Source organism: Molothrus aeneus, chromosome 25, assembly GCF_037042795.1.
Source record: "Molothrus aeneus isolate 106 chromosome 25, BPBGC_Maene_1.0, whole genome shotgun sequence".
Taxonomy (NCBI): Eukaryota; Metazoa; Chordata; class Aves; order Passeriformes; family Icteridae; genus Molothrus; species Molothrus aeneus.
In genome coordinates, this window is record NC_089670.1 from 5,300,975 (window position 1) to 5,325,439 (window position 24,465).

The 24,465-nt window shown below is 44.8% G+C and overlaps 1 protein-coding gene across 3 annotated transcripts in view; it reads right to left on the bottom strand.

The window, feature by feature from the left end:
• Nucleotides 1-24,465, bottom strand: part of TMEM94 (transmembrane protein 94) — a 51,073-nt gene extending 26,608 nt beyond the window's left edge. For 2 of the 3 annotated variants that reach the window (XM_066565801.1, XM_066565799.1), the window contains exons 1-9: nt 11,689-11,838; nt 4,800-4,919; nt 4,000-4,127; nt 3,290-3,426; nt 2,453-2,649; nt 1,677-1,828; nt 1,286-1,388; nt 899-985; nt 295-411 (exon numbers count right to left, since the gene is read on the bottom strand). In XM_066565801.1, coding sequence (XP_066421898.1) covers nt 295-411; nt 899-985; nt 1,286-1,388; nt 1,677-1,828; nt 2,453-2,649; nt 3,290-3,426; nt 4,000-4,127; nt 4,800-4,919; nt 11,689-11,742 — 1,095 coding nt within the window. In that variant the 5' untranslated portion in view covers nt 11,743-11,838. Of the gene's footprint in view, nt 1-294; nt 412-898; nt 986-1,285; nt 1,389-1,676; nt 1,829-2,452; nt 2,650-3,289; nt 3,427-3,999; nt 4,128-4,799; nt 4,920-11,688; nt 11,839-16,343; nt 16,471-24,416 lie in introns of those variants that run through there. The other variant, XM_066565800.1, reaches the window with a different exon arrangement.

Here is a 24,465-nt window from a genome sequence, read left to right on the forward strand (position 1 = left end):
TTGACCCCTCTGTCAAACTGTATTTATCTGACAGAAAACACATGCCTTGAAGAGAATTATGGAATCACCAGAGCTTCCTATCACCTTGGGATATCTGTAGAGAGGCTAAAAAAATTAAAGCATCTGTTCAAGAAGTGATATTGTACTCTAGGGAGAGGGGACAACAGCTGGAACAACCAAAGATCCAACAATGCTTTACAATTATGTGGACAAATCTGCTGAATTTTCACTTCACAGAGCCTTTTCATCTCCTGCCCTTGTCTCTGTAATGGTTTCATGTGGAGAGAAACCTACCAGTGAGGTGGAGGAGGCCTTGCTCATCTGGGCCAACACTCTGGCTTCTCCAAAGGCTGTAGCAAGAATCCACAGGACAGGAAAGAGTAATGGAAGGATGGGTAAGACACCATTCACCTGAAAAAAATAACCTGTGATCACCAACAAGCACAGAGACAAGAAGTCAGAACCTCTCACATGACATCTTTTCCACCACAGTGAGAGGAGAGGGATAAAAGGCCAGGGCAGGAAGGAAGGGGACTGGAAGCAGTGCAAACAGTGCACACCTTAGGGGGGTTTCATGAAGGAGGCAATGAATCAACCACACCAACTTGTTTTTTCTGCTGAATTTGGTGTAAACACTAATGAGTTTAAATGCAAAGGACACCATATATAGAGATACAGATAAACACATATATGGCAAATGAGAGAGCAAAACATTTAAAGGTAAATCTGTAAGGGAAGTTCTGATGTCCTCCTCCACTGAATGCTCCTGGATCCAGCATGCTTCCAGATCCAGGAAGCACAGGATGCTGTCATAGGATGAATTAAGTCCTGACAGAGGGAAGCCATCTCAGCAGTGCTCTGGAGAGGAGGTGTAGTGAAGCTCAGAGCTCTCCTTTACCTGCAGCTGAAGAAGAGTGTACTGCCAGGAAGCAATTCCAGGAGCTTGGAAAATGAAGCGCACGGCATTGGTGATCAGGAATCCAGCCTGCAATTCAGAGATGACACTGTCACCTAAATACTGGCACTTGCAGGGAAGGTGTTTTCAGTGCCTTGTAACATTCTCAGCCCTGGGGAAAGTATGAAAAATATATTTTTGATCTGCTGCTGCAGTTCCTCCCTCCGCTCTCATGGTTACATGGCTCAGCATCTCTTTGCTGCTCAAGGTACACACAGAGTCAGCTGCATGAGTGAGCCTGGCCACAGCTTCCTGTTGATGCTGCAATTCTTCAGATTTATTGACAAAACATGGCTATTCTCAAGGACAAAGGCTTGGAATGAGACCTACCAGCACGATAGGGACAGCGTATTTCAGCATCACTGACTGTACAGTGAACCTCTCATTATCCAGGGCTGTCACAGGCCGTGACAGAGCCATTTCCAGGCACCACCTAAAAAACAGAAAACAGCTGGAAATTTCAGCAACCAAGACTCTAACCCTTCACTTTCCCTGGATATAAATCTCCTAGCAGACCTGATTAGAACACTGTGCTCAGCCTATGCTATGAGGGAGGGCTGTCAAAAGAGAAGCCAACAGCTACAATAAGAGTGAGGCACTTGCCAGGGTAAATTTGCAGTATTGCCAAGAAAACTTCTCAGGTCTCCTCACCTGCTTAACAGGAAGGCAGCACCAAGGACACAGACAGCTGGGTAGGCACTGTGCCCCACATTTAACCCACCTGACATTATCAATTATTGGGGTCTTCAACACACGGAAGAGACGATAGAGCTGAGGATTCTGAGGTCCCTTCTTCACTTCTCCCCTCGGGGAGGGCGGGGGTGAGAAGGGTGGAAATAGATCTCCAGGCTCCAGAACTATGTGCTCATCATCCTAGAAGAAAGGTCAGAGAGCCCAAAGGCTTGTGTTCAAGCACATCTGGTTATTTCATGAGAATTGGCATTTGGAGTGAAAGTTACAATTAAAATCACCAAAGGTAAATTTCAAGCTTTAAACTTTTTCCAACCTTCTTCAAGCAGTAAAATCTTTGTACAGATCTTGTAAGTGAGTAGCTAATTTACTTCTACACCAGGTATTTTATATTACTTTCTTTTATAACAAATCAGTAGTAAGAAGAAGGTCAAAGCAGACAACCTTTATTTCTGCACATAAAAAGCAGGATAAAGGACGAGGTTTGTATGTCATATTATCCTACTGGGTAGATTCACTCCACTTATATTTAGCAGCACATTACATTTTCCCCTTGACCTGAGAGAGGAGGAAATCTGGTGCTTTTGTATACCATTAGTGTCTCCTGTCCAGTGAGTTTGGGAGTTCATAGAGAAGATGCGGCCAGGCTAACTGCACCGTCCTTGACTGAACTGGAATTTTAAGCTATTTTCAAGGTTAGAAGAAACCAAACACTCCAATAATTTGTACTCTGGGAATTAGAGTATTAGCATGAAAAACCTGGGAAATAAATTGTTACAGGCTAGGGAAATGAGACAAGCAAGTTACCTTAATCCCTCTCAGAGAAGCAAATGATTCCTGGCCTGGCCTCAAAGCCACAACATCTCCTTCCACCAAAAGGCTCACAGGCAGGTTGACAAGATGCCCATCCCTGTAGGCCCAGTGAAGGGACCAGGATGGGGCATAAGGCATGTGAAGATCAGGGTACATGGAGTCTGGCCATTTCACCTCTTTGCCAAGTGTATCTGAAAGCACAAAGCGAGAAAGAATGAAGTGGTGGCAATTCTGGATTTACATCCTGTAGTGGTTTTAAGTCCCCCAAAGCTAAGCTCAGCCCATTCCAGTGGTCTTTTATCATCTCTCTCTTCCTCCTTGATGGCTTTTCCCTTCTCTCTCCATTCAGTATTAACAACTAAACAGTTTTTAAAAACCTGTACAACAGAAAAGCTAAAGGATGTCCTTAAAACTGCCCCACTGAAAGGAACTGCCCCCTCAGGTCCCAAAGCCCCCGTTGAGGAGATGCTCATGCACAGCAATTTATTTCCTTCTGCTCCATGTTGTGGTACAACCCCATGTGTTCTCCCCTCCTCATCTGCTGCAAGGCAGATATTTTTGTAAGGATATGAGGATTTGAATTACTCCAAAGCACAGCCATAACAGACGCCCACCTGCTAACACACAGCTTGGAAGCACATGGCCACATGACAGCTCAAAATAACAATTTTACAGGACAGGCATGAGGAGAACACACTTCCCACAGCCTGTTTCTGTGCAACACGGGGGAAGGTTAGCAAGCTTAATTAGAAATGCATATGATCAGGTTTGGGGAAAGATTCAATGCGAGGAAAACACAAGTGCAAATGGGACAGATGAAGGAGACCTCACCATTTATCTTATCAACGATGGTCTGAAGCCTCCTCTCCACCTCTCTGCACTTCAGCCTCTCTTGACGCCCGATCATGAGGAGATCCAAGAGGAGCAGGAGGAAGAGTGCCAGTGCATTGACTATCTCAGCACCTTGGCTTCACACAGCAAAACAGAAGGAAGCAGAATGCGCATGAGGTTTCAGTAAACAAGCAGAATACACTGCCAGACACCCACAGAGATAAACACTCAACTGCCTGGTTGTTTATTTCCACATCTCACAGATTCATGGCTCAAAAAGAAACGCATGATCACACTTGTTTAGGATAAAGACACCAGAGAGGTCTGAAAGGACCTATCTCAATTAAAAAATACTTTACAAATATGGTCAATGCATGTATAGCACACTAACTTCTCCCATGAGCCACTAATTTCTCCAGTTTCAAAATACTTCCTATGATAATGCCTTAGAAGTCTTAAAGATCTAGGAATGCTGTAGAAAAAAACCCCTCAGTCTCTCCATAGGACACTCTCTGGGTCTATTAAGAGGTAGAATTAAGTTGGCTGAAATTCTGTGAAAGGGATTGATAGGAAATTACCAGTGTGACTACACTGATACCTAGATATCTGGACAGAATGAGGGACAACACTGATGTCAATCACAGACAGTACTAAGATGACCTAAAACCATCACCTTGCTTCAGTTAAGCAGCACAGGAAGCTTTGCTCACCTCCCCTGTGGCTGGCTCCCATAGCAGCACAGCAGCAACAGCACTGCCAGCAGCATCAGAGACGCACCAGGCCAGTGGAAGCAGGAGCAGCGGTTACCATGGTACAGGAAACTGCTCCTCCACACCTCCTGCAAAGGGAGAGCAGCACACAGTCAACCCTCATGGAATACAGAGCCAGACGTTTGGAAAAGCAGAGTGAGAAAGGGTGAAGACAGCAACTGGTGCTCCAGGGAGAACAGAACTTTGCAAAACCCCTGAACATGACACAGAGCATCCCAGATCCATTGTGTGAATCCTTCAGCACCAATGGATATTCAGCTGGTGAGTCTGGGTGAACACTTGATGCTTTTCTCGATTGGAAGAATGAAAAGGCTTCTGTGCCAGGCTGTCCTATTGTCACTGACCAACCAAGGAACACTTCCAAGCACTGTGCATAAACACTGGCACTTTGTATTCAACACACAACCCAGGCAAACACAGAGGACAAGGGGAGACACTGTTGAGCTTCACAGCTCTTTTATCTCCACCTGAGATGGACCCTCTAAGTTCACTGCCCTTAGTGGCTCTTGAAGTCCTGAGATCCTTCACAGGGCAAGAGGCATCTTCCCACAGAGCTTTGGCATCCAGGAGAGAAGTGCTCACAGAAAGTCCCCCTTACATTCCTTGCTTTGTTCCCAAGGACTTCGGCAGTTCCTCACCTGGACACTCCGGGGGACAATGCAGCCAACTTTTGTTTAGAACTCATCTTTACTTTGAGAAGGGGAGACCAAGTGCCCAACTTGTGCTGTTTGGTGCCTCACCTTCCATGAAGTCCCTTTTTTCCGTTCCTTCTGGTGCCCCTCCAGCAGTGCTGACAATTGGTCTCTCAGGATCGTGAGGGCTTTCTTTGTGGTCAGGCCCAAACTTGAGGTCATCTCATCCTGAGGTGCCAGAAAAATAAACGGGTTAGTGCTTCCCTATTTTCCTTTTGGGCTTTTTCCTGGTGGCTGACAGAGCATGTGACTGTGAATGCCCTGCACTCATCATCACCAGCCTGATTCTTCATTTTCCTGAAATCATCTTCCCTCCTGTGAACTTTAGACTGCTGGCTGGAAACTATCTAGAGCATTTAGATAGTATCAAGTAAACAAACCGGTCCTGACTGTGCTGATAAATACTTTATCACAGCACAACACCAAGTCATTTCTGTGAAACAAGATCTAATTAGTAGAGGTTGAGGACAATACAAACAGAGGTTATGCAGGCTTGAACTGGTATCAGCTTGTAGAGACGACAGAACACAGTTATGGTAGAATTTTAATGATACAGGATGAATTTTGCTAACAATAGTGAAAACTACGAGTAGAATATCCACAATTCAAAACAAGAGTGGTGCAATTTCCACAACTGCTTGCTACCAATTTTTGTTTGTGAATCCTGCCTCTGTGGCTACTTTGATGCATAAGCTCCCAGATCTAAATGCTAGGCCATAGATCAGTTCAGGACCAGACAAGACCCCGCCATCCATGACCTCCTTTTACAAGAGCAACACTGGAGTTTTAAGTGCTGAAGTGCAAGAGAGACATTTGGACTTGCAGGAAGCAGAGTTCACAGCACTGCTCCCTCAGTGCCCATCAAAGAGCAGCAGTCCCAAAGGACACATCCCAGGAGTGTGCCATATGGAAAACATTGCCATAAGATGCTGGTAACAATAAAGTCAGGTAAACACTTGCATTTCTGGGCCAGAAGCATGAGCAGTCTCCTTTCTTTCAAATCACAGATTGCAGTGAGGTACTGTGGGCACCAGATCACTGACAGCAAATCAACAGGGAAGAACAGGCAGGTGTCCATGAGAGGGCTACAGGGGGAAACTGCTAAATAAAAGTTCTCATGGGCATTTCATGTTTTAATACAAACACATTGAGCATGTATAGCACATAGGATATCCTGCATATAGAAATGTTCACCTGTGTCCTACTGTGCCCAGAGTACAGAACTACTGAACACAAACAGGCAGGAAGTTTGTCCCTCCTGTCCCCAGCAGTGTGACACAGCCCAGAGCTCAGGCAGGAGCTGCAGCTCTTCCTGCTCTCAGAGCCCTTCCCCGCCCTGCCAAACCCACCATGGTCTCAGACTGCAGCAGCTCTGCTCTTCAGGGGCTGCTTGCATACACCCAGCTCTGCAAGTGCAGCTTGGCTCTGATCTGTCCTTCCTGTTCCTTAACTGCATGGTTTCATGATGAACATTTACTGGAAACTAATCTCGGACTTCAGACTCATTTGCATTGATGGTCCAATCCAAAACTGTAACACTATTGAGGAACAGAACATAAATTCTCTTTCAAATACCATCTACCACACACACACACTCTCCCCACCTATCAGAGAGAACCTGAAACAGCAAATTCTGTCCAGGCAGAGTCCAGCAATGCTGCTTCAGCTGCACTTTTACAGAACTAAAAATAATCCTGCTGCAGTTTTCATTCTATGTGTCAGTTTTAGGAATAGAGGAAGCAGTTCTTGTGTTGTTCTTGGAAGAAGCCCAGGTAACATCAGCACAGAACTAAACATAGGAGTGTCTCAAAGACTCCCAGAGGAGAAGATGGCAGTGGAGCTGGCACCAGCCATGCTGCTGCACCACAGAGTGCTGCAAACAGGAGTGTCTGAGAACAACACCAAGCAAGGCTCAATCAGGCTTCTCTCTCTTGTCTGACTGCTGCCTGTCCGGGCCAGAGCAAGGCACCCACAGATGTATAAATCCTCTCCAGCATGGAGAAAGCAGATAGATAAATAAAGCACACTGAATGAAAGCAGCAAAAATAATAGGGACTTGAACTGAAAAGCAAAGTCTGCTTAGACACCAAACTGGTTCCAATGCACTCATCAAGAGCTACAGAAGAAATGAGAGGAAAGCTGCACTTAATGCCAACATCTACTACAGTCACACAGTGCCTGGAAAGAGAAACTGCCACTGCACAGCAGGCAGTGAGCACAAAAAGGCAGCAAATCTAGAGGCAATCAAAAAAGGTTCCTGAAACACTTGCACACCTGCTCCAGACTTTACACAGGAGTTACTGGTTTGGCACAGTGTCAGTCAAGATAAGGGCAGCCACAAAGGAACGTGGCTGTAGTAGGTGACAAAGGACAAGTGCAGTGTGGCAGGGCTGGGGAAGAGGAAGGGCAGGAAGGGCAGGAATTGTTCAACACCCATCCTGACACTCAGAACATGGAGTATTCTGCAAAGGAGGCAGAGCCAGCCTGGTAAACCAACACTGTAATACTGTGAGTGAGGGGAGCTGGGGGCACTGGGGGAACCTGCTGTGGGTGAGCATCAAGGGAAAGAGCCTGGGACCCAAATGAAAGGGACAGGCAAGAAGAGCCACCATGAGCTCCTGGCAAGGGGCAGCTCCAGGTTTTCGCAACAAAAGCTGCCCTGCTAAGTCATCAACTGCTAATGAGGCATTTTTCAAATGCCCTTAAGTAAACCTTTGGCAAAACCGGGCCTCTGAAGCTGTCCCAGAGGGATCTTTCCAGCCTTTCATCAGCTGCAAGTGCTCTTCCTGCCACAAACCAGGAAGTGAGCACCCCAGGGTGAAGAAGCTGTTCATAGGAGGTGTCACTTCATTAATAAAAAACCTCAACATTCACATCTTTGCTTTGGAAAGTTACACTCAAAGAGAAAGCTGCTAATTTTCCGGTCCAAACAGAAACAGCAAGACACCTTCCTACCCAGCTGCCTTAGCATAGAGCTTCCTCTGAAGAATAACAAAGAAAGAGCAGCAGTAAATTCCAGGTTACAGTGAAAGCAAACCCTTGATGGGTATCAGGAGGCATTTTAAAAGGCTGTACTTTCCTTTTGCCTGTGCCTAAAGGCAAAAAGTCCTAAGGACAAAATGAGCCGTTGCTTCCTCCTTAGCCCTGGAGAGCACAGGAGTCTCTAAGTGCACTTAGGGCTCCTCTGGAGCTGACCCCTGCCCTGGCCATCCCAACCTCAGTGTGAGAGGCAGGGCTGGAGCCAGGTAAAAGGGGATGATTGCATTCTTCTGCTTTGGGATCATATTGGGGTTCCCAAGAGTTGTGATCTATGGGGTGGCTGTTAGGGGAAAAACAGTGCAGGACTTTTCCTTTGTGCATGTGATTTTATTCTCTAGAGGCAATGAATGTGCTGAGGTGTGGACTGGATGGGAACATGAAAAGATGTGTGAATTTCTCCACTTGTAGTAAATATTCTACGTATTGAATTACTGCTTAGCTGAAAACATTAGGAAAAGGGAATCTGAGATAGATCTCGCAAATGCCCAGGGTTAGGAGCTGGTTTGGCTCTTCAGGAAGGAAACAAGAAGCAGCTCAGAGGCAGGAGATGAGGAGTCACAGCACCTTTAGACTTCTCTTTGCCTTGTCCTTATGGTTGACCCCCCACAGTTTAACAGGGGTAAATAAGTTGTGAAAACCCAGGAGCTTTTTAAATCCATAGCCTTGCCTGGCTCATGGCAAATAGGTTCTCTTTGCCTTCCTCAGGGGTTGCAGGAGCATTTTCAGGCTGATAGGTAGGAAAAGTTGGTTATTTTCTGATTTTTCCTCCCACAACGTGAAGTTGTTCCCGAGCAACACCACCTACCCATGTCTGCTTCCTGCAGCCCACCTTCATCCTCACACAAATTCACCACTGAGCTCTCTTCCTAAAATTCCAATCTTGTTCTTTTACACATAGAATCGTTTAAAATTAACTTAAAAGTTTATCAGCCATCTCACACTCTCTGCTACCTGATGAAAGACAGAGGTCTTGCTGCTTCCTTCCAGAGGAACAAAGAAGTAGATCCCAGAATGTGTACAGAGAAATGGACACAAAATACTAATATATTTAAGTCCTCTTATATTTTCTCACAGCCATTACACATCCATAGTAGCATATTTATTTGTTTTACCAGTAAATGTTGATATAATGTGTGCCAAATATTTTTTTTAATAATACAGGAACACAAATATATTCCTTACTTTCCAAAGCAAATTGGGTTGAATCATCCTCCATCCTCTGTGGATTCAGTCCCTTGCAGAATAAAGGATTCTTACCAAGACTGCTGTACTTGAGTGTAACTGCTTTTACAAAGACTGTTTAGGCAAATAAGTGAACGGAATACAAAATATTTGCTACAAGTTTCAATTCTCATAGACTGCAGATCCACCCCTCTGATTCAGAGTGGTGCAAACCCCTGCAAGGCAGTTGTCAGACTGTTCCCCTCTTTCCAGGCTGCACTCCTTTTATAACACCTCTGCTCAACTGCTTTTCAGATCTGAACAGTTGGAGGTGGGAAACTGGGCAACAGAATGTTCTTCCTTTTCCTGGGAGCTATTTTGCATTCCTCAGCAGAAAAAAAGGCAGTTTTTAATTTACCAATGACACTTTGCAAGTGATTAATCTACTTCAGGGATTACACCACCTGAAATTGTAAGCATTATTCACAGGTTCAAAAACACACAATAAGGAGTAACTCCACCAAATATATTTGCATTTATTACTGTAAGTCAGATTCTTGTTTAGGGTAAGTCACAATATGGCACAAAGTATGGTTTTGGGTCTCATCAGAGCAGATGACAGACATCAAATACATGACAATATACAATTTCTTGGGGTAGCATTTCATACAGCAGCCTAGTGTTAGAGGGGGATTTACTCTTGTTCTAAAGCAAATCACCCATCAGGATGCTACAGCTCCTGTACACCTGCAGCTGCTGACTTAGTGCTCAGACTGTCTGAAATGGCTCATCCCCGCTACAGAGTGACACAGATGGAACCAGCAGGGCCAACCCATCAGTCAGTCTGGGCAGAAACTTCCCTTTATTACCCCATGCTTGGTCCCAGCCTTGCTTTCTGTCTTTCTTGGTGCTCTCCTAGCTACTCTTTCTAAGAGATCAGACTCCCGGAGTCCAGGCAAGAATGTTTCTCTAATGGCCAAGGCTACGTCAATCATCCCCCTGACACATTCCTATTCCATGGGATGAATCTTTGATTAAGACTCTGGACTTTTAGGACAGCTGGATTCTCTAATTTCTTCTGCCACTGGTTTCTGCAAGACAGTGGGAAAATCAGATACTCCTCTGTGCCTCAGTTTCTCATTCTCTGATGGAGGTTACTGACTCCCCACCAACTGTTGTAATTGTGAAGATTAACATTCACCAGCCCACCTGAATGCTACTGAAAGCTCAGGAAAAAGAAATGTATGTTGATATCTGCACAATTCAGGCAGCTCCACCAAGCAGACCATGCTCTGTGGGAACCACTGCCTTTAAACCTGGACATGCTGGGAAAAGCACCAGAAGGCATGAGGAACACAGCTATTAAACTTGGTTTGAATGCACCTGACGTGAGCTTGGCAGCCTCAGCTTAGCTGTTGGTGGTCTCAAATCAAGTGAAACAAGCAGAGTCTTCAGCACAGCAGTGCCCAAGTTAATGGAGAGAGCAGTAGGCAGCAACTGTCTCCTCCCCACCCCATGCAGCCCAGGATGAAAGGCAGCCCAGACCTCCTGCTGCCCCTGGACAAAGGAACCTCCCCAGTTGGGTAACTGGGCGCCTGCAGGGGCTCCAGTGTGGATGCTTTGAGGTTCACTAACAGGGCCTGCAGATTCCCCCTGCAAAAAGACAGAGCTGCAGGAGCACAGAGCTCTGAGATGTGGCCAAAGCAGCGCTCGCCAGCCTGAATCACTGATGCACTTTGCTGTGCACAGGGTCCATTTTAATCCATGCAACAGCATGGATTAAATGCATAATCCACATTTTATGCTCTCCATAAAGCACAGAGTAAAGATGCCAACAGGCACAACCAACCTTTCTACACAGGTAATGCAATGCCCAGCACTTTGCTTCTCCCCAGCAGCAGCCCAGCAGCAGAGAAAGAGGCAGATGCTCCCCAGGAAACAGCCCAGTTCGGAATTGTACATTCCTCTGTCCGTCCCTTCATTCCTGTTTGGAGCAACCAATCCCTAACCACAGTTACCTGTCCCACCAGGTTGCTGGCAGGAAGGGGCAGGGTTTATGCAGCACTTTGAAACACTACACAATTATTAAGCTTTAATTACTGTAATTTAGCCAGTTGCATTACTCCTCCAAGTTCAGAGAGCAGTTAGGAGTCTGTATTTATCCTGGCTTCAACACACAGTAGTGCTTTATGCCAATGCAGAGCTCCCTCCAAGGAATGCTAATGCCCCCCCACCAGAGGCCAGCAATGCTCAGAAATCCACAGAACTTCAGTACATCTTTCATCCCCTTGATAGTTTCCTTCCCATCCCCATTCTTCAGCTGAAGACTTTGGGGACCAAAGCGATGATCCAGCCTGGCAGGTACACTGCCAGACAGATCCCACAGGGATGAGGAGGTTCAACAGTTACAGATCAAAGCCTATAGAAGCAACAGACAAATTTAAGCCATGAAGCAGAGGGGCAGCAGAGCAGGAGTCAGCAGCTAAAATCCTGTGTGGATCTTCCTATTGGTCCTGGGGCTAAAACTGCAGTTTAAAACAGTTTCTTTTCCCCGTCACTGCCAAAAACAAGCTATTCCCTAGCTAAAATCATCACTCTCTGTTTCATGTCCTGCCATAACCTCCTTCCCCCAAAACCTCAAAGCTCTTCATGCCCCATCACATCAGGCAGGATGCAGACTGGGGAGGGAGACAGGGAAAGCCATTTTGAAATTAAATGTTAAGGGAGAGGAACTTACTTTGCGACATTTGCCTTGGTGGGGGATCCAGAGATCAGCCTGTTTGAAGAGCATCTGGGCTAAATTCCTGCACCACTTCCCCAGCAACTTGCACTGCTGCTGCTCTCCAAAAATGAGAGAGCAAAGAGGGAGAGGGAGCAAGATTGTGCAGAGCCCAACGCCGCAGAGAATGAGACAGAAGCAGCAGAGTGAAGCACCAGTCTGCTGATTAATTCAGCCTGCTTCCAGTCACGCTGCAGATCCAAAGGAGGCGGCGGATGGGGGTGGGGGAGCAAGGAGGATGAGGGATGGAAGTAGGGGGAGAAAAAAGCAGAGAGGGAAGAAAGTTTGCCCAGGATAGCACCAGATGTCTGTGAGAATGGTTCATTCATCAGATGAAGCCGACACAGCGAGGATCCCTGGGCTCACTGCCTGCTGAGCTGCATATGCATGCACAGGAAGGAATGATGCTGACAGACAGGGGTCTGTGCAAAAGCAGATGGCAAATTAGGTAGGACAAAGTGCTATAAAATATACTACAGGAAGGAACACCTGAGTAGGCAAGGAAAAAGACTAAACTGAGACCAAGAGACCCTGGAATCCTAACTGTCCCACAGATAACTCCACAGCTTTGGATTCAAGCTCAATTCAAAAATACAAGTATTTGCTATTTAAACAAGTTGAGATGGTTACAGGTCCTGTCTGAAATGTTCTCTTGTTGATAAAGAATGCTGCAAAAACCACTCTCAGAATCCCATATTCATCCTCAGACACACAATTTGAACTAATAGGGTACATAAATTCACCCTATGGGACTCCACATTTACCTGGGCATGGCACACAGGAGGCAAAGGATAAGTGTAGACAGGGAAGGGCTGGGTGGAAAAACAACAAGGGGATAGAAAGATGAAGAAGGAATGAGCCCTCTCTCTCATTCTCATCTTTTGCAGGAATGTTTCATTCCACTGTTGGAGGGATGCACCTTTATAAGTGAGTTTTTATTTAGCTCCTACTTCAGTGCTGTCCTAATTCTGTCTGGGGCTTCCTAGTTCTGCAGAGCAATCACTAAAACAATTGCTTTCATTCCACACAGAAAGGGGTAAAGAACTGGCCCAGTCAAGCACCACCTCAAGGTGGTAGCTTGCCAAGGATTACACTGGCTGGTACCAAACAGGACAGGCACTGCCAAGGCTTCCAGTCTCAGCACACTGTGCAGCTCTGAAGACCACGTACAAGTGTCTGGACTCACCTACCCTGCCTGAACAAGCCCTTCAATTCCTTTCCTTTCCTTTTCTGAGGTTCAAATGCCTCATTAGGCACAGCCCATATTCTGTGTTTTAAGCCAGAAGGGCAGAGATTAAATGGCCTTAATATTCACAATAAAACCAACACAAGGTCTGGTTATCACTGGTGTGCTGGCACTGAGTTACACACGGGTGTGTAATCTCACTAAGCTCCCAGAGCCAAAGCTGAAGGGAAGCAGACACTTTGTAATTATTTAATGTAACTTCAGTAGAAAGCAGAAGAGAGAGAGGCAAAACATCCTTTATCCTTCTGTAGGGCATTTTGTTTCCTAGACAACAATTTTATACTTAAAAAAACAAGAAAATGTCCTAATGGCACAATTTTTCTTTCCTGCCTGCTAAGGAACTACTCATCTACTCCTTTCAACACAAAAAAGGAGAGAAAAAAGAAAAATATCAACAAGGAGACTGGGTAAGAGTGGATAAACCCTCACACAATAAATATGCTTGTAAGACCCCTTCTTTATTATAGTGCTTGCTGATCTGTTTCCCATGGCTTTGTACCTTTTGAAGACTTGAATGAAAGTGAATAAAACAACCTGCTTGTGCAATACCAGGAACAATCCTTGTGCTTCATGCAGTTAGAGGTCCCAACCTCAAAACTCCAGCTTTGGTCATGGACACAAATGGCATTGGATAAAATTGCTGCTTCTTGTTTATCCCACTGCTAGGAGACCTTGCTCTAAAGTGTTTAAGTAGGGCAGTAATTTGTACTATCTAGCTTCCTTCTGATTTCAACTGGTATCAGAAAGTGCATTTGGATATGCACTTGTGCATCAAATAATATAATGAAAGAGCAGAAGACAAAAACTTGGGATCTGAAGATAAAACTGGGACTTGGAATAGAAGGCTGAGTATAAAGGCAGGGACTGACCTATGCAAAATCTGCAGCATAAATGAGAGACACTTGTGGACAAAGGATCAGTTTGTGAAAAAGCCCTTGGATGAAGAGCTGAGCTTTTTCGAGAACAGCAGGGAATAAACACAGAGACACAGTCACTGGCAGGATGAGAAATAGCAAAGGACTTGGGCTACTTTTCAGTCCAAAGGTAGGGCTGTAGCTGTTGTTAGGCAACCTGGAACAAGGACCAACAGTGCTGGAGCTGGAGCAATGGGGAGCACAGCCCAGGCTCTCTGAACATGTTTCCAGGCTCTGGCCAGGAGGCACAGTGCTGTATCCAGGCTGCAGCAATTACACTGGGACAATACAGCTCAGTTGTTATGGGTAACTGTGCAATGAATGATGTCAATAATTTTTATTAGTTGTGTGGCTGCAAATCCAGCCTCTGGCTAATGCAACCCAAACTCAGGAGCCTCCCACTGTCCTGCAGCAATCAGTGCTGCTCTCTCAGTATGTGCTGAGTGGTCTTGGAGCAGAGATTCTGGCACCTTTCACAAGGATTAAATTCACTTCAGAAATACACAGAAAATTAAAAAGTCAGAGGAGGAGGAGAAAGAACAAGAATATCAGCACATTTAATTTAAGAATACCCTCTGCCTTTCTCTGCGGTGTCTGGCTTCTGGCAAAAACTGGAAGGCAGCCTGCATTACACCTGACAAACTCTGATCCTCAGCCATTCCTGACAAGGGAGCTTATCAGCCAACTGGAGCCAGAGGACTCAGTCTCTCATCTGAGTGACAGCTGAGTGTGCTGCAGCAGTGCTCTGAGCACATCTCCTGCTCCAGGAGTGCTCACTCTCCATCACGCACACATATCTTGCAGAGATTGCTTTCAGCCAGATTTGGGACTGATGTTTTCACATGGCTTCATTTTATTTTCATCATTTTAAAATAAACCTAGCACATCAAACTTACTGCTGAGGTTACAAAGAGCTGAGGTTACAAAGCAGGTTAATTTGTTCCCTTATCATTGTGCATGTGTCCCAGTTCTTCACTTTGGGAAGGAAGAGAGATTCCACCTTAGATGGGGTGGAACGAGGATATGCAGAATTAAAAAAAACAAAAGAGCAAACTCCTTAGCACCAACTAATAATTACAGAATGGTTTGGATTGAAAGGAACCTTAAAGATCATCTAGTGACAGGCCTCCTGCTTAGGGTTGCTAACAAGTATAAAATCATGGTCTTTCCTCAGAATCCAAACAAAATAAGTTGTAAAATGCAGCTTTATGTATCTGTGGGGTTTTTTTTAATTCCTATTTAAAAGACTGTGGTGACCTCTTGCCTTCAGTTTTAATACCCATTCAGAAAGGAGGGAGAAAAAAAGTTTCAAGCAGTCAGGAGAGGAGGTTAGGACTTGAGAAAACCATTATTCCCCCTGTAACCTCCTTGTCAGGACATTTTCCTAATAGGCCTTTTAAAGGTTGCTGCCTGTCCAGCAATTTGATATGATCTTCCTGCACTGTAGAGTGGAGAATGTCATATGAGAAAGGTGAGCCAAATATAGTGACCTACAGTGAAAGTGTCCCCACTATGCCCTGCTCTCTTTGGTGCCCTCAGATCCTACACAGAACACACCCCTCCACACCGTGGTAATTGCATCATTTCTTAAAATGATCAATACCAGATTAGCCCATGATGTCAAACAAGATAACAAGTAGATAATTGTCCTCATTGGAATGTTAACTCCATGGTAATAAAGCAATTTGATATAAAACAACAGAAGTGAAACACATCCTCTGAGCACTCCAGAACCAAGAGGCTGGGGCAGGAGTGAGCCCAGGCCTTCCTTGTCCGGCACAGCTCAGAGCAGAAACCCAGCAAAGAAGCAGTTGAGTAGGCAAGTGCCACAGCTGATGTGAAAAACTGCCCTTTAAAAGTCACACTGCTGTAGTATCTTTTGGTCTAGTGAGTCCCTAACAGGTATTTGCACTAATGAACAAAACAATTTCTCACTGCTGCAAACAAAACAGCAAGGAAGTGATGCATGGAGAAAACAGAGACAGCCAACAGACAAAAGCTCATGGTATGGTGGGGAAAGGGACACCAGAGAGAAAAGCCAAGACTGTTCTCACCAGAGCTGGCTGAGACCCCAAGTTACCATCAGCAAAACTGGACTCAGATGATTTCATTGCCCTGGTTTAAAATCTTTCAGTGAATTCAGCCTTTCAAGTAATGCTGAGTTGAGAGTCAGCCGGGAATGGAGCCCCAGCTTAGAGCTCAAAAGAGACGCTGCAGGTGTGACAGAGGACACCCCACCTGTGCTGTTCCACTGGGGTGCCTCAGTCCCACCCTACAAAGGATTTCCCTGCTGACACAGGGATGTGACAATGACAGAACTCTCAACTTCCATACAAACCATGGATCACACCTCTATATAATAATGCCACCATGTGAATCTTGACCCAAAATAATAAAGACATTTAAAAGGACTCAACACTCAAGTTGGGTGTGACTGTTATCATCAAACCTACCTGACACTTCTCCTTGAGGTCCATGGCTGTGCAGTTCTGTAAGCATGTCCAGCAAAAGGGGACTGCTCCTCAGGGGAGAATGTCTCCTAGGTAGAGAAGAGCTTGGCTACATTTACCACATCACCATCTGCAGAAACAGAAGGGGAAGCAATCAAGTCTCCCACATCGCTTCCTTTAGGATAAGAAAGTGATGAAATTCACAAAATTCAAATTACAGGATTGGTCCTTAAAAGAAGGAGAACTAGGGAGGTGAAAGTCTTTCTAATGTGCATCAACCCACCCCATAACTCAGAAGTTAAGTTAGCTTAACTCTCCCCAAAATCTAACATCCATAGATGAATTAAGTTCCCTGCAGTGCAGAGTAAGAGTATGACTGTAGTCCTGACAGGCTTTTGGGCAACCCTCCAAAAAAAGGCTGACAAAGCTTGGATTCCACCAGGTGTTGGAGCAAGCTGTCATCCATGGCTATTTGTCTTGTTACTCTTATCTACCAGGAGCTTTGTCCAGCTAATCTCTAATGGAGCCAGCAATAATGATTCTTCCATTTGCTGAACATCACATCCAAGCTTTGACAAGGCTGTGCTGCTGGGCTGAGCATGGATCTGATCACCAGTATGTAGGCCAAAACTCCTAAAAACATTGCCAGATGACCACAGATCTAGACCTCTTCTCTTTTCAGCAAAAGTGTGACTCTAACAGAATGGAGGTAGGAAGCAGCTCTGGAATTCACCTCCTTCTTCTAGCTCACCCTCCTCTACTTCCCATGGCACAAATTTGTTCTCCTTCCACAAAATGTCTTTTCTGGTGTACCTTGCTCCAGAGAACTCTCTTAAATATAAACACAACATGATACTATAAGATTATGCTATGATTGTCTTGGGAAAGTCTTTCTGTTGTTTAATAATTCTGGGTTCTATTTTTTAATCTCACACAGAAGCTCAGGGCTTGGACATATATTTCTCCTAAATCCAAATAAATAAGGAAGCAGCTAGATATGCAAATCAACCCAAACCACCCACACACCTCCTAGATATAACAGGACTGGCCTTTGCCAGCTGAGATTTACTACTCTGGTTTATACAACACTACCTTCTTCAGAGAAGGATTCTAGAGATCCCATCCTTGTGGCAGTCACCCAGCTCTGACAATGCTGCATAACTTCAAGGAAAAAAAGGCATCCAAAAGCTTACTCAGAAAGCCACTCTGCAGTGAGATATCAGTATTTCCTCTCCTGCAATCCTGCACCTGCATTCTGAGGGAGAAGGAGCAAGCATTCAATATTCAGAGTGCTGGTTATCAAAGACCTGCCTGCAGAACCACAACCAGCACCTCCAAGTGCCATTTTCTGGCTACCAGGCTGGTCAGCATGAGCCACCAGTCTGGACTCTGCCCTACTTTTCTGTTCTGTGACCCTTTCAATGTGCACACAATGAGGGAATAAAGTTATTTTCAGTCACTTCATATCCCTGCCAGGCCAATTAGCAACTGCAAAGGGAAGATCAGACAAAGTTACTGGAGTGAAGCTGACCAAGAGCTCCCAGCAAAGGGCCAGGAGTGGGAAGGAAGAAAAAGTACTTTTGTGTGTTTGCACACAGCAGTTTAGAGCCTCAGTATCTTGACTTTAATTTGAGAGTGACTTCTGTATAAGGGAAGGCAAGACAAGATGATTTTAAGGAGAAAACAGTCACTAACAATAAAAGGACTAAGATAAATCCATGATCCTTCCTTTTAGTCCCCTCCAAGATAAGATTCATTAGCTGATCTACTGAAAGACTTATGCACCATGCTCTCACTTGTTCAAATACAAGTAAGAGCCTGAATTTCTCTCTGGATCTGGATTTCAAAAGCATCCAGCATGGGTGGGTGGCTATGGCTAGAGGGCAGGAGGCTGAGCTGGGCAGGAGGCAGGATTTCTGCACTGCCCTCAGTGACATTCTGGTTCTGGCAGCAAACTGAAATGTGATCCTGAATGCAAAACACGCCATTCCCTGAAGTTCACAGCACATCATCTGCATGCTTAGGAACACCATCCTGGAGTCCTTCAGTGCTAGGAAGCAGGAAACACACCAAGGGTGTTAAAAATACAAAGGATTGGTTGGAAAGAGTGAATATTTCCTGTTTAGAGAAATTCAAAAGCTGTAATGGACAACATAACAAGAGCTTGTGAAAATAATCAGTGGTGCACAAAGCACTGCTTCATCATCATACATATTCAGGGCTTCTTCAAAATTTGAACACACTGACCAGCCCAGAAGCAGTTTAGTTTTTCTCACATCCCTAATTTAAGGTACCAGCAGTGGTAGACTGTAGATATTTCACACAGAGAAAGCAAGAAGGCAAGTCTTTCCTGGGCCAATCTGGATACACAGAACATGGAGAATGTTTAATTTTCCTACTTTTAAAAAGGATTTTCATTTAGAACCAAAATTCCAAATACAGCTAACCTCAGATAGGTTGGATATCTTAGTACTGGGGTAACTGAAGCCAACAGCAAAGACAAGCTACGATGAGAAATCAACCTTCCTCAATTTCTGCACCTGGACTGGCACTGGAGCCATTGAAGATGTGATTTGCACACTTTCTCTTAAATGCAGAATCTATCAAAATAAAACTGCAAGAATTTTGTCATTCCAACTAAACACCTCACATGCATTACAAAGATCTTGCAAATACTTGGGAAATAGCTTCACACACTGAGGCTGCAGCAACTTAAATTCTGGAGGCAGCCTGCAAATCTGCAGAGTTGTGCATCCACTCCCTCTGCAAAGTCCTTGTGTGCTCCCCTCCCAGACTCCTCTGTTTCAGGGACTCCTGCAATTCCCACCTCCATCCCTACCCTGCTACAGGGACTCTCCATACTCTGGACCTGTCCTAGTTTTGTGCACTGCTATTCCACACTGGAATATCTGCTTCCTTCTGTCCTCCCTGTTCTTATCTCTCTTCTGTCTGCCCGGGCAATTAGTCACGTCGACATGTTACACTCTGCAGGACAGAACTGAAGTGGGACTGCTTTGCTGGGACATGTTGGAGGGTGTCAAATATTCAGCTGCAGACAATCAGAGATGCCTGAAGCTGTGGCTGCTCTAATCAGACACCACAAGCTTCCAGTGCAGGCGGTTTATCCCTTCCACTTTCCCAGCACACTGCATTCTCCTCAGGATTTTCAAGCCTAGAGCAGTTTGTGAAACTTGGGAATGGCTGGATGTGGTGTTCAAGTGTCATCATGTTGCATTCAGCCTGACAAATATTTCCAAATCATTGGGCAAGAGTGAAACCCAGGATAGGGTTCACCAAATAATCCAATGTTTAACAACAAGCCAACTGTCTGGAAGTCCTGTATGCCAAACCCAGGCAGTGGTTATCCCACAGCTGTGGGGAGAGGTCTGCAACCCACCTCAGAATATCTCTATTTTACATGATTGGGTGAGTTCTGTGCCTGGGTTGCTATGTGTGCCTGATATCCTTTTTAGATTGGAAAATACATCCACATCCCCCCTTAACTTGTTTCAGTTTGGAAGTGCCATGAGCAAAGAGCAAGTCTTGTAGCTCAATCTGAGTATCAACAAGTGTTTGAAACATCCCTCTGGACAGCAGAACTTTGCAAGGGCCCATTCACCCTTTTCTTTACCAGATCATCTCTTGAATAACAATGCCTTATGCAGCCAGTGTATCTATATAGGTAAAAATACTATGGCTCAGATTTTCCAAGGATTTCAAATCACTTAACCATCAGTATGAGACAGCAGTGTTGAATTTTAATAAAAAACTATACAGCATGATATATTACCTACCAAACTTATAAAACAACTAGCAAAGAAAGATCAGGCAATTATAGAACCAATAGACAGTTGAAAAGAAAAATATGTTTTAGAAGCTGCTGTCTTTAGAGAGAAAAATAAATCAACCTAATGATACTATTTTCCCTAAAGTGTTCAATCACTGATGCTTTTATGTTATTTACTGAAAATTCCCAACACAGATTAGTCTATGAAAAATGATGGGGAGTGTGAACATTTCTTGCTGCCAAAAGTGAATTCCTCAAGAACAGAAGCCTGATCTGTCAACCAAGAATAGAAACACGGGGGAACAGATAATAACCAAAAAAAGCAGCTGCCTTGGAGAAAATGGCTTTGATTTAAGCTGATTGTTTTGATATCAGCAGAACCATACGGCCTTCCTACTCATGAGGAGCTGATGTCTGCCTGATCATTTGCAACACGGGGACATTTGCTGATACATGGCCTTCCAAAGGTGCACCAAGTGATACTGTCAATTGCTTTGGGACTCACTGAGAGCATGGAATAATTACAGCAAGGGAGCTGGCAGACACACTTCTTGGCTTCAGTATCTGCCTGTGAAAAAAGACTTGTCAGAATTTGGGCCAGCTAAACATTCTCTGCCTCAATAACCCCAGACTGTAGATAGGAATAAGCATATCTGCTTCAGAGGAAGACTGTGAAATAAATTTATTAGTATCTGTAAAGTGAGATGCTCTGAAATAGTGCTGTATATGTGCTAAGTATTATCAACCCAGCAGCAGTCACATATCTCATTTGAGCCTGGCTGTAAAGAATCAGGAGCTGATTTCACACAGTCTCTGCTTCCCTTCCTAAATGACAGGAATCAGAGAGAGGTCTATTCTGCACTGAATCACAAACAGGATTAAATTTGAAATGAACTTTTGAGTGTCATCCATTGACAACTGTGCCTCTTGGAGGTGAAATTACTTTTTGTTTAAACCTTACTTGCTGAGAATTTTCCAATAAAAAATATCTGACTCCTTCCTAATTTCTCCAGCACATTCAGAACTTGCACATTGGACTGTTTCAAAAGAGAGTCATTGCTCAAAATGAAACCTGAGCAAAAAAGAGGGAGAAGGGGAGTAGGGAATTGCTTTGGCACACTTGTAAGACCTTTGGTTTACTTGGAAGATTAAGACTGATAAAAAAAGATGTTCCACAAGTGAAAGAACACTTGTTTTAATTTCATTTTGGTGAGCTGAGAAGCAATTATCAAAAGGAATAGGATCAAAGAATTATATAATTAGTTTAGTCTACCTTACTGTTTCCACAGGGGCTGATACTATTACAAATTAAGGTACTGTAAATCTGAGAAGTATTTGCTGTGTTCATTTTTCCTTACTTGGTTAAAAAGAAAAAAGTGTGTTTGGGAACTAAAGGATTCCATTCCTTTACTTTTTCTGCTTCAGGTACTGCCTGCCACAGAAAGTCACAGCATGTAGAGAGTCTGGATCAAAGTGAAAAATGCAATAAAAGGCACAATTCTGAAAGGTGGAAGGGCCCCTACAGCTTCTGCAGAGACAAGATGTTGTGGCACAATGTCTTGAAAAGAAATTTTTACAGCAAATCTATGGAAGAATTCACTGCAAAAGTGACAGCTGTCATTCATCATCATGATATTGTAACCAGGATTGTATAACTACCTCCATTTAAAATTAAATAATACTGAAATGTTAGAAAACCACAGAAAGAAAATGGCACAAAGTAAAATTTAAAAAGCTTGTGCTGCATTTATAGGACCTTTTAGCAAATCAATTTTTGCTGATATACACTGACTCAGAAACAAAAGGGCAGCTTTTCCTCTTCATTCTAGATTATAAATAAAGGTGTTGTTTTCATAGTTTATAGTAAATATGGGTAAAAAAGTATTCTTACACCAGTGTTTGCCATTTGGAGATATTTGATAAACACTGTGCCAATGGGAAGGTGTTCTCTGGAGTTTCCCAGAGCAGACTCAGCACCTGAGGGCCATTCAGACCAAACTCAAACCCATTCCAAGCACAGCACAGCCCTGATCTAGGAAAGGCGCTTGACAGATTGTGTGTTTTGCTATTCTCACAAGCCCCGTGAAAGTTTTATGATGAACACATGTAGGATGAGCTGTGTCTAGAAACAGGGCAGTGAGCTGCCTCACTCTACTGTGAAAGGAAAACAGGAGCTCCCTACAGCTCCTGAAGAATCTCCCTCCAGTCTTCACTCAAGAGCACTCCAGAGATGCACACTGCACTATTTAGTGTTCAAACACATACATTATCACAGATGTGAACCCATCCAATCCAAAGCAAACGCTGCTCCCACAGGTCTAAGTGCAGGACAATGCTGCCTGAGCAGGTCACTCTCTTTGGCCAACCCAACCCTTTTGGCCAACTCAACCCAACCCTTTTGGCCAAATCAACCCAACCCTTTAGGCCAATCCCCCATGGCCTCTGGCTCTGCTCCTGGCCAGGCTCAGCCAGCCACAGGGGGATATAAACCCTCCCAACCCACACCTTCTCAGGGCTGTGTCTGGGCCAGGTTGGTCTGAGTGTTTGCAGTGGCTTCCAGCACCTAATTTGGGTAGGGTTCTGACAGATCAAGACGTAAACAGAGCTGTAATGTGAAGATTAGAGGACAAAGGCTTGTTTTCTTGCTTGTTTTCTTGCTTGTTTTCTTGCTTCCACCTGCAGTACCAAAATTCATTTGTTTGGCGACTGAGGCTAGAAGCACTAATATCTTAATCCTCTCATCAGATAAAAAATGTTGGCAAGGTGTTTGTTCAAAAGGTCATGGTTAAGAGGAATATTATGTAAATTTTTTTTCAATAAGCTTGACTAAAATATAGGAAATATAAACCACTTCTCTAAAGAATAAAACATATCTTGCACAAAACCAGCACCATGTAACTATTTCTACGTATGACTATATTAGGCAGGCTTCTTGGAAAACAAATTTAGTTTGCTTCCTAGGGTATTCAAATTTTACTACATCTGAGCAAGCCCTGTAGATTAATGCAGTACAGCAGCTGTTGAGTAACAGTTTGTTTACATAGAAACCTGCATTTCTAAGTAACTTAAAGTGTTTCATAGAGCTCATGTGCTACTATTCCATTGTGTCCCATTGTGTGTGAGCTGCCTGTTCAACTAGGAAGTTTTTTCTACAATTGCTGGGGGAAAGAATAGGATTTTAAAGAAGCAGTCCTTAGTAGCTTCCTTTCCTGAGAAAACATGAAAGTATCTATGCCTTGGTAGCTGCCTCAGGAAGATGGATGGGTGCTTATGGTCTCTGCTATTATCTTGGTAACTTTTAACACTGGTAAGCCTCACTTAAGGAAACTCTTCCGTGGTACAAGATTTCCAGTGAAAACTCAGTGTTAAATGTGTACTAAAACACTCTTCGCTCCTGTTTATGGGTTTTCCCTTTCTCTCTATCTTCTGGGTAGATAGTATCATCTAAGACAAACTTCTCATGCTTTATGTAATGGTATGTAATGGTATGCTTTATGTAATGGTATTTTTAAAGGGGATTTGTTAGGCTTTTCCTTACCAATAACAGCCTCTGTTATTCTGACAACGAAAAGCTCCCAAACAGACAAATAGCAAGAACCGTGTGGATCACAGCTTTTGAGAATTGAAACAGGTGGACATCTGGGACAAAACGAAGTGTGCCACGAATTTCTGCTGATCACAACACTGCGCTGAAGTAGGCACAGGAGTGAAGCAATATGAAAGAACCGGCTGAGAGAATGCTGCTATCCCGGCTGGAAGGAGTCAGGAAAAGCTCCTAAAGGCCAGAATTTGGGACCAGACACTAAACCTTTATGCGGAGTTTGAAACTGCAGCTACCCAAGCGCACACACGGCTGATGGGCACCCCCTGGCCTGACTCCGAGTCCGGTGTCCCGGAGGGATGCTCCGAGCCCGGTGTCGCGGGGGAATGCTCCGAGCCCGATGCCCCGGAGGAATAGTCCGAGCCCGGTGCCCCGGGGATGCTCCGTGGCGCTGCCAGCCGGAGCCTGTCCCGCAGCCGTGGGAGAGGTGCCGCCGGTGCGCTGAGCTGCCATCATGTGTTTAGACTGCCTTTTGTGTGTCCTTTTCTAATTTCCTCTTCCTCCTAAGCCGCTGGGTAACGCTCCGACGAACTGCGGGCAGTGGGGCCGCAGGGCTGCGGACCGCCGCGGGCTCTGCCTCGGGCCTCCCCCCTCGTGGCGGGCAGCCCCCAGCCGAGGAGGGGACCGCCGGCCGCGCTCCCCAGAGGGCCACAGCCCGGCCCTGCCCCGCCGCCCGGCCCGTACTCACCCGCCGCGCCGGGCGCTGCCGGCGGGGCCGCTCGCCCGCCGCGCCGCCG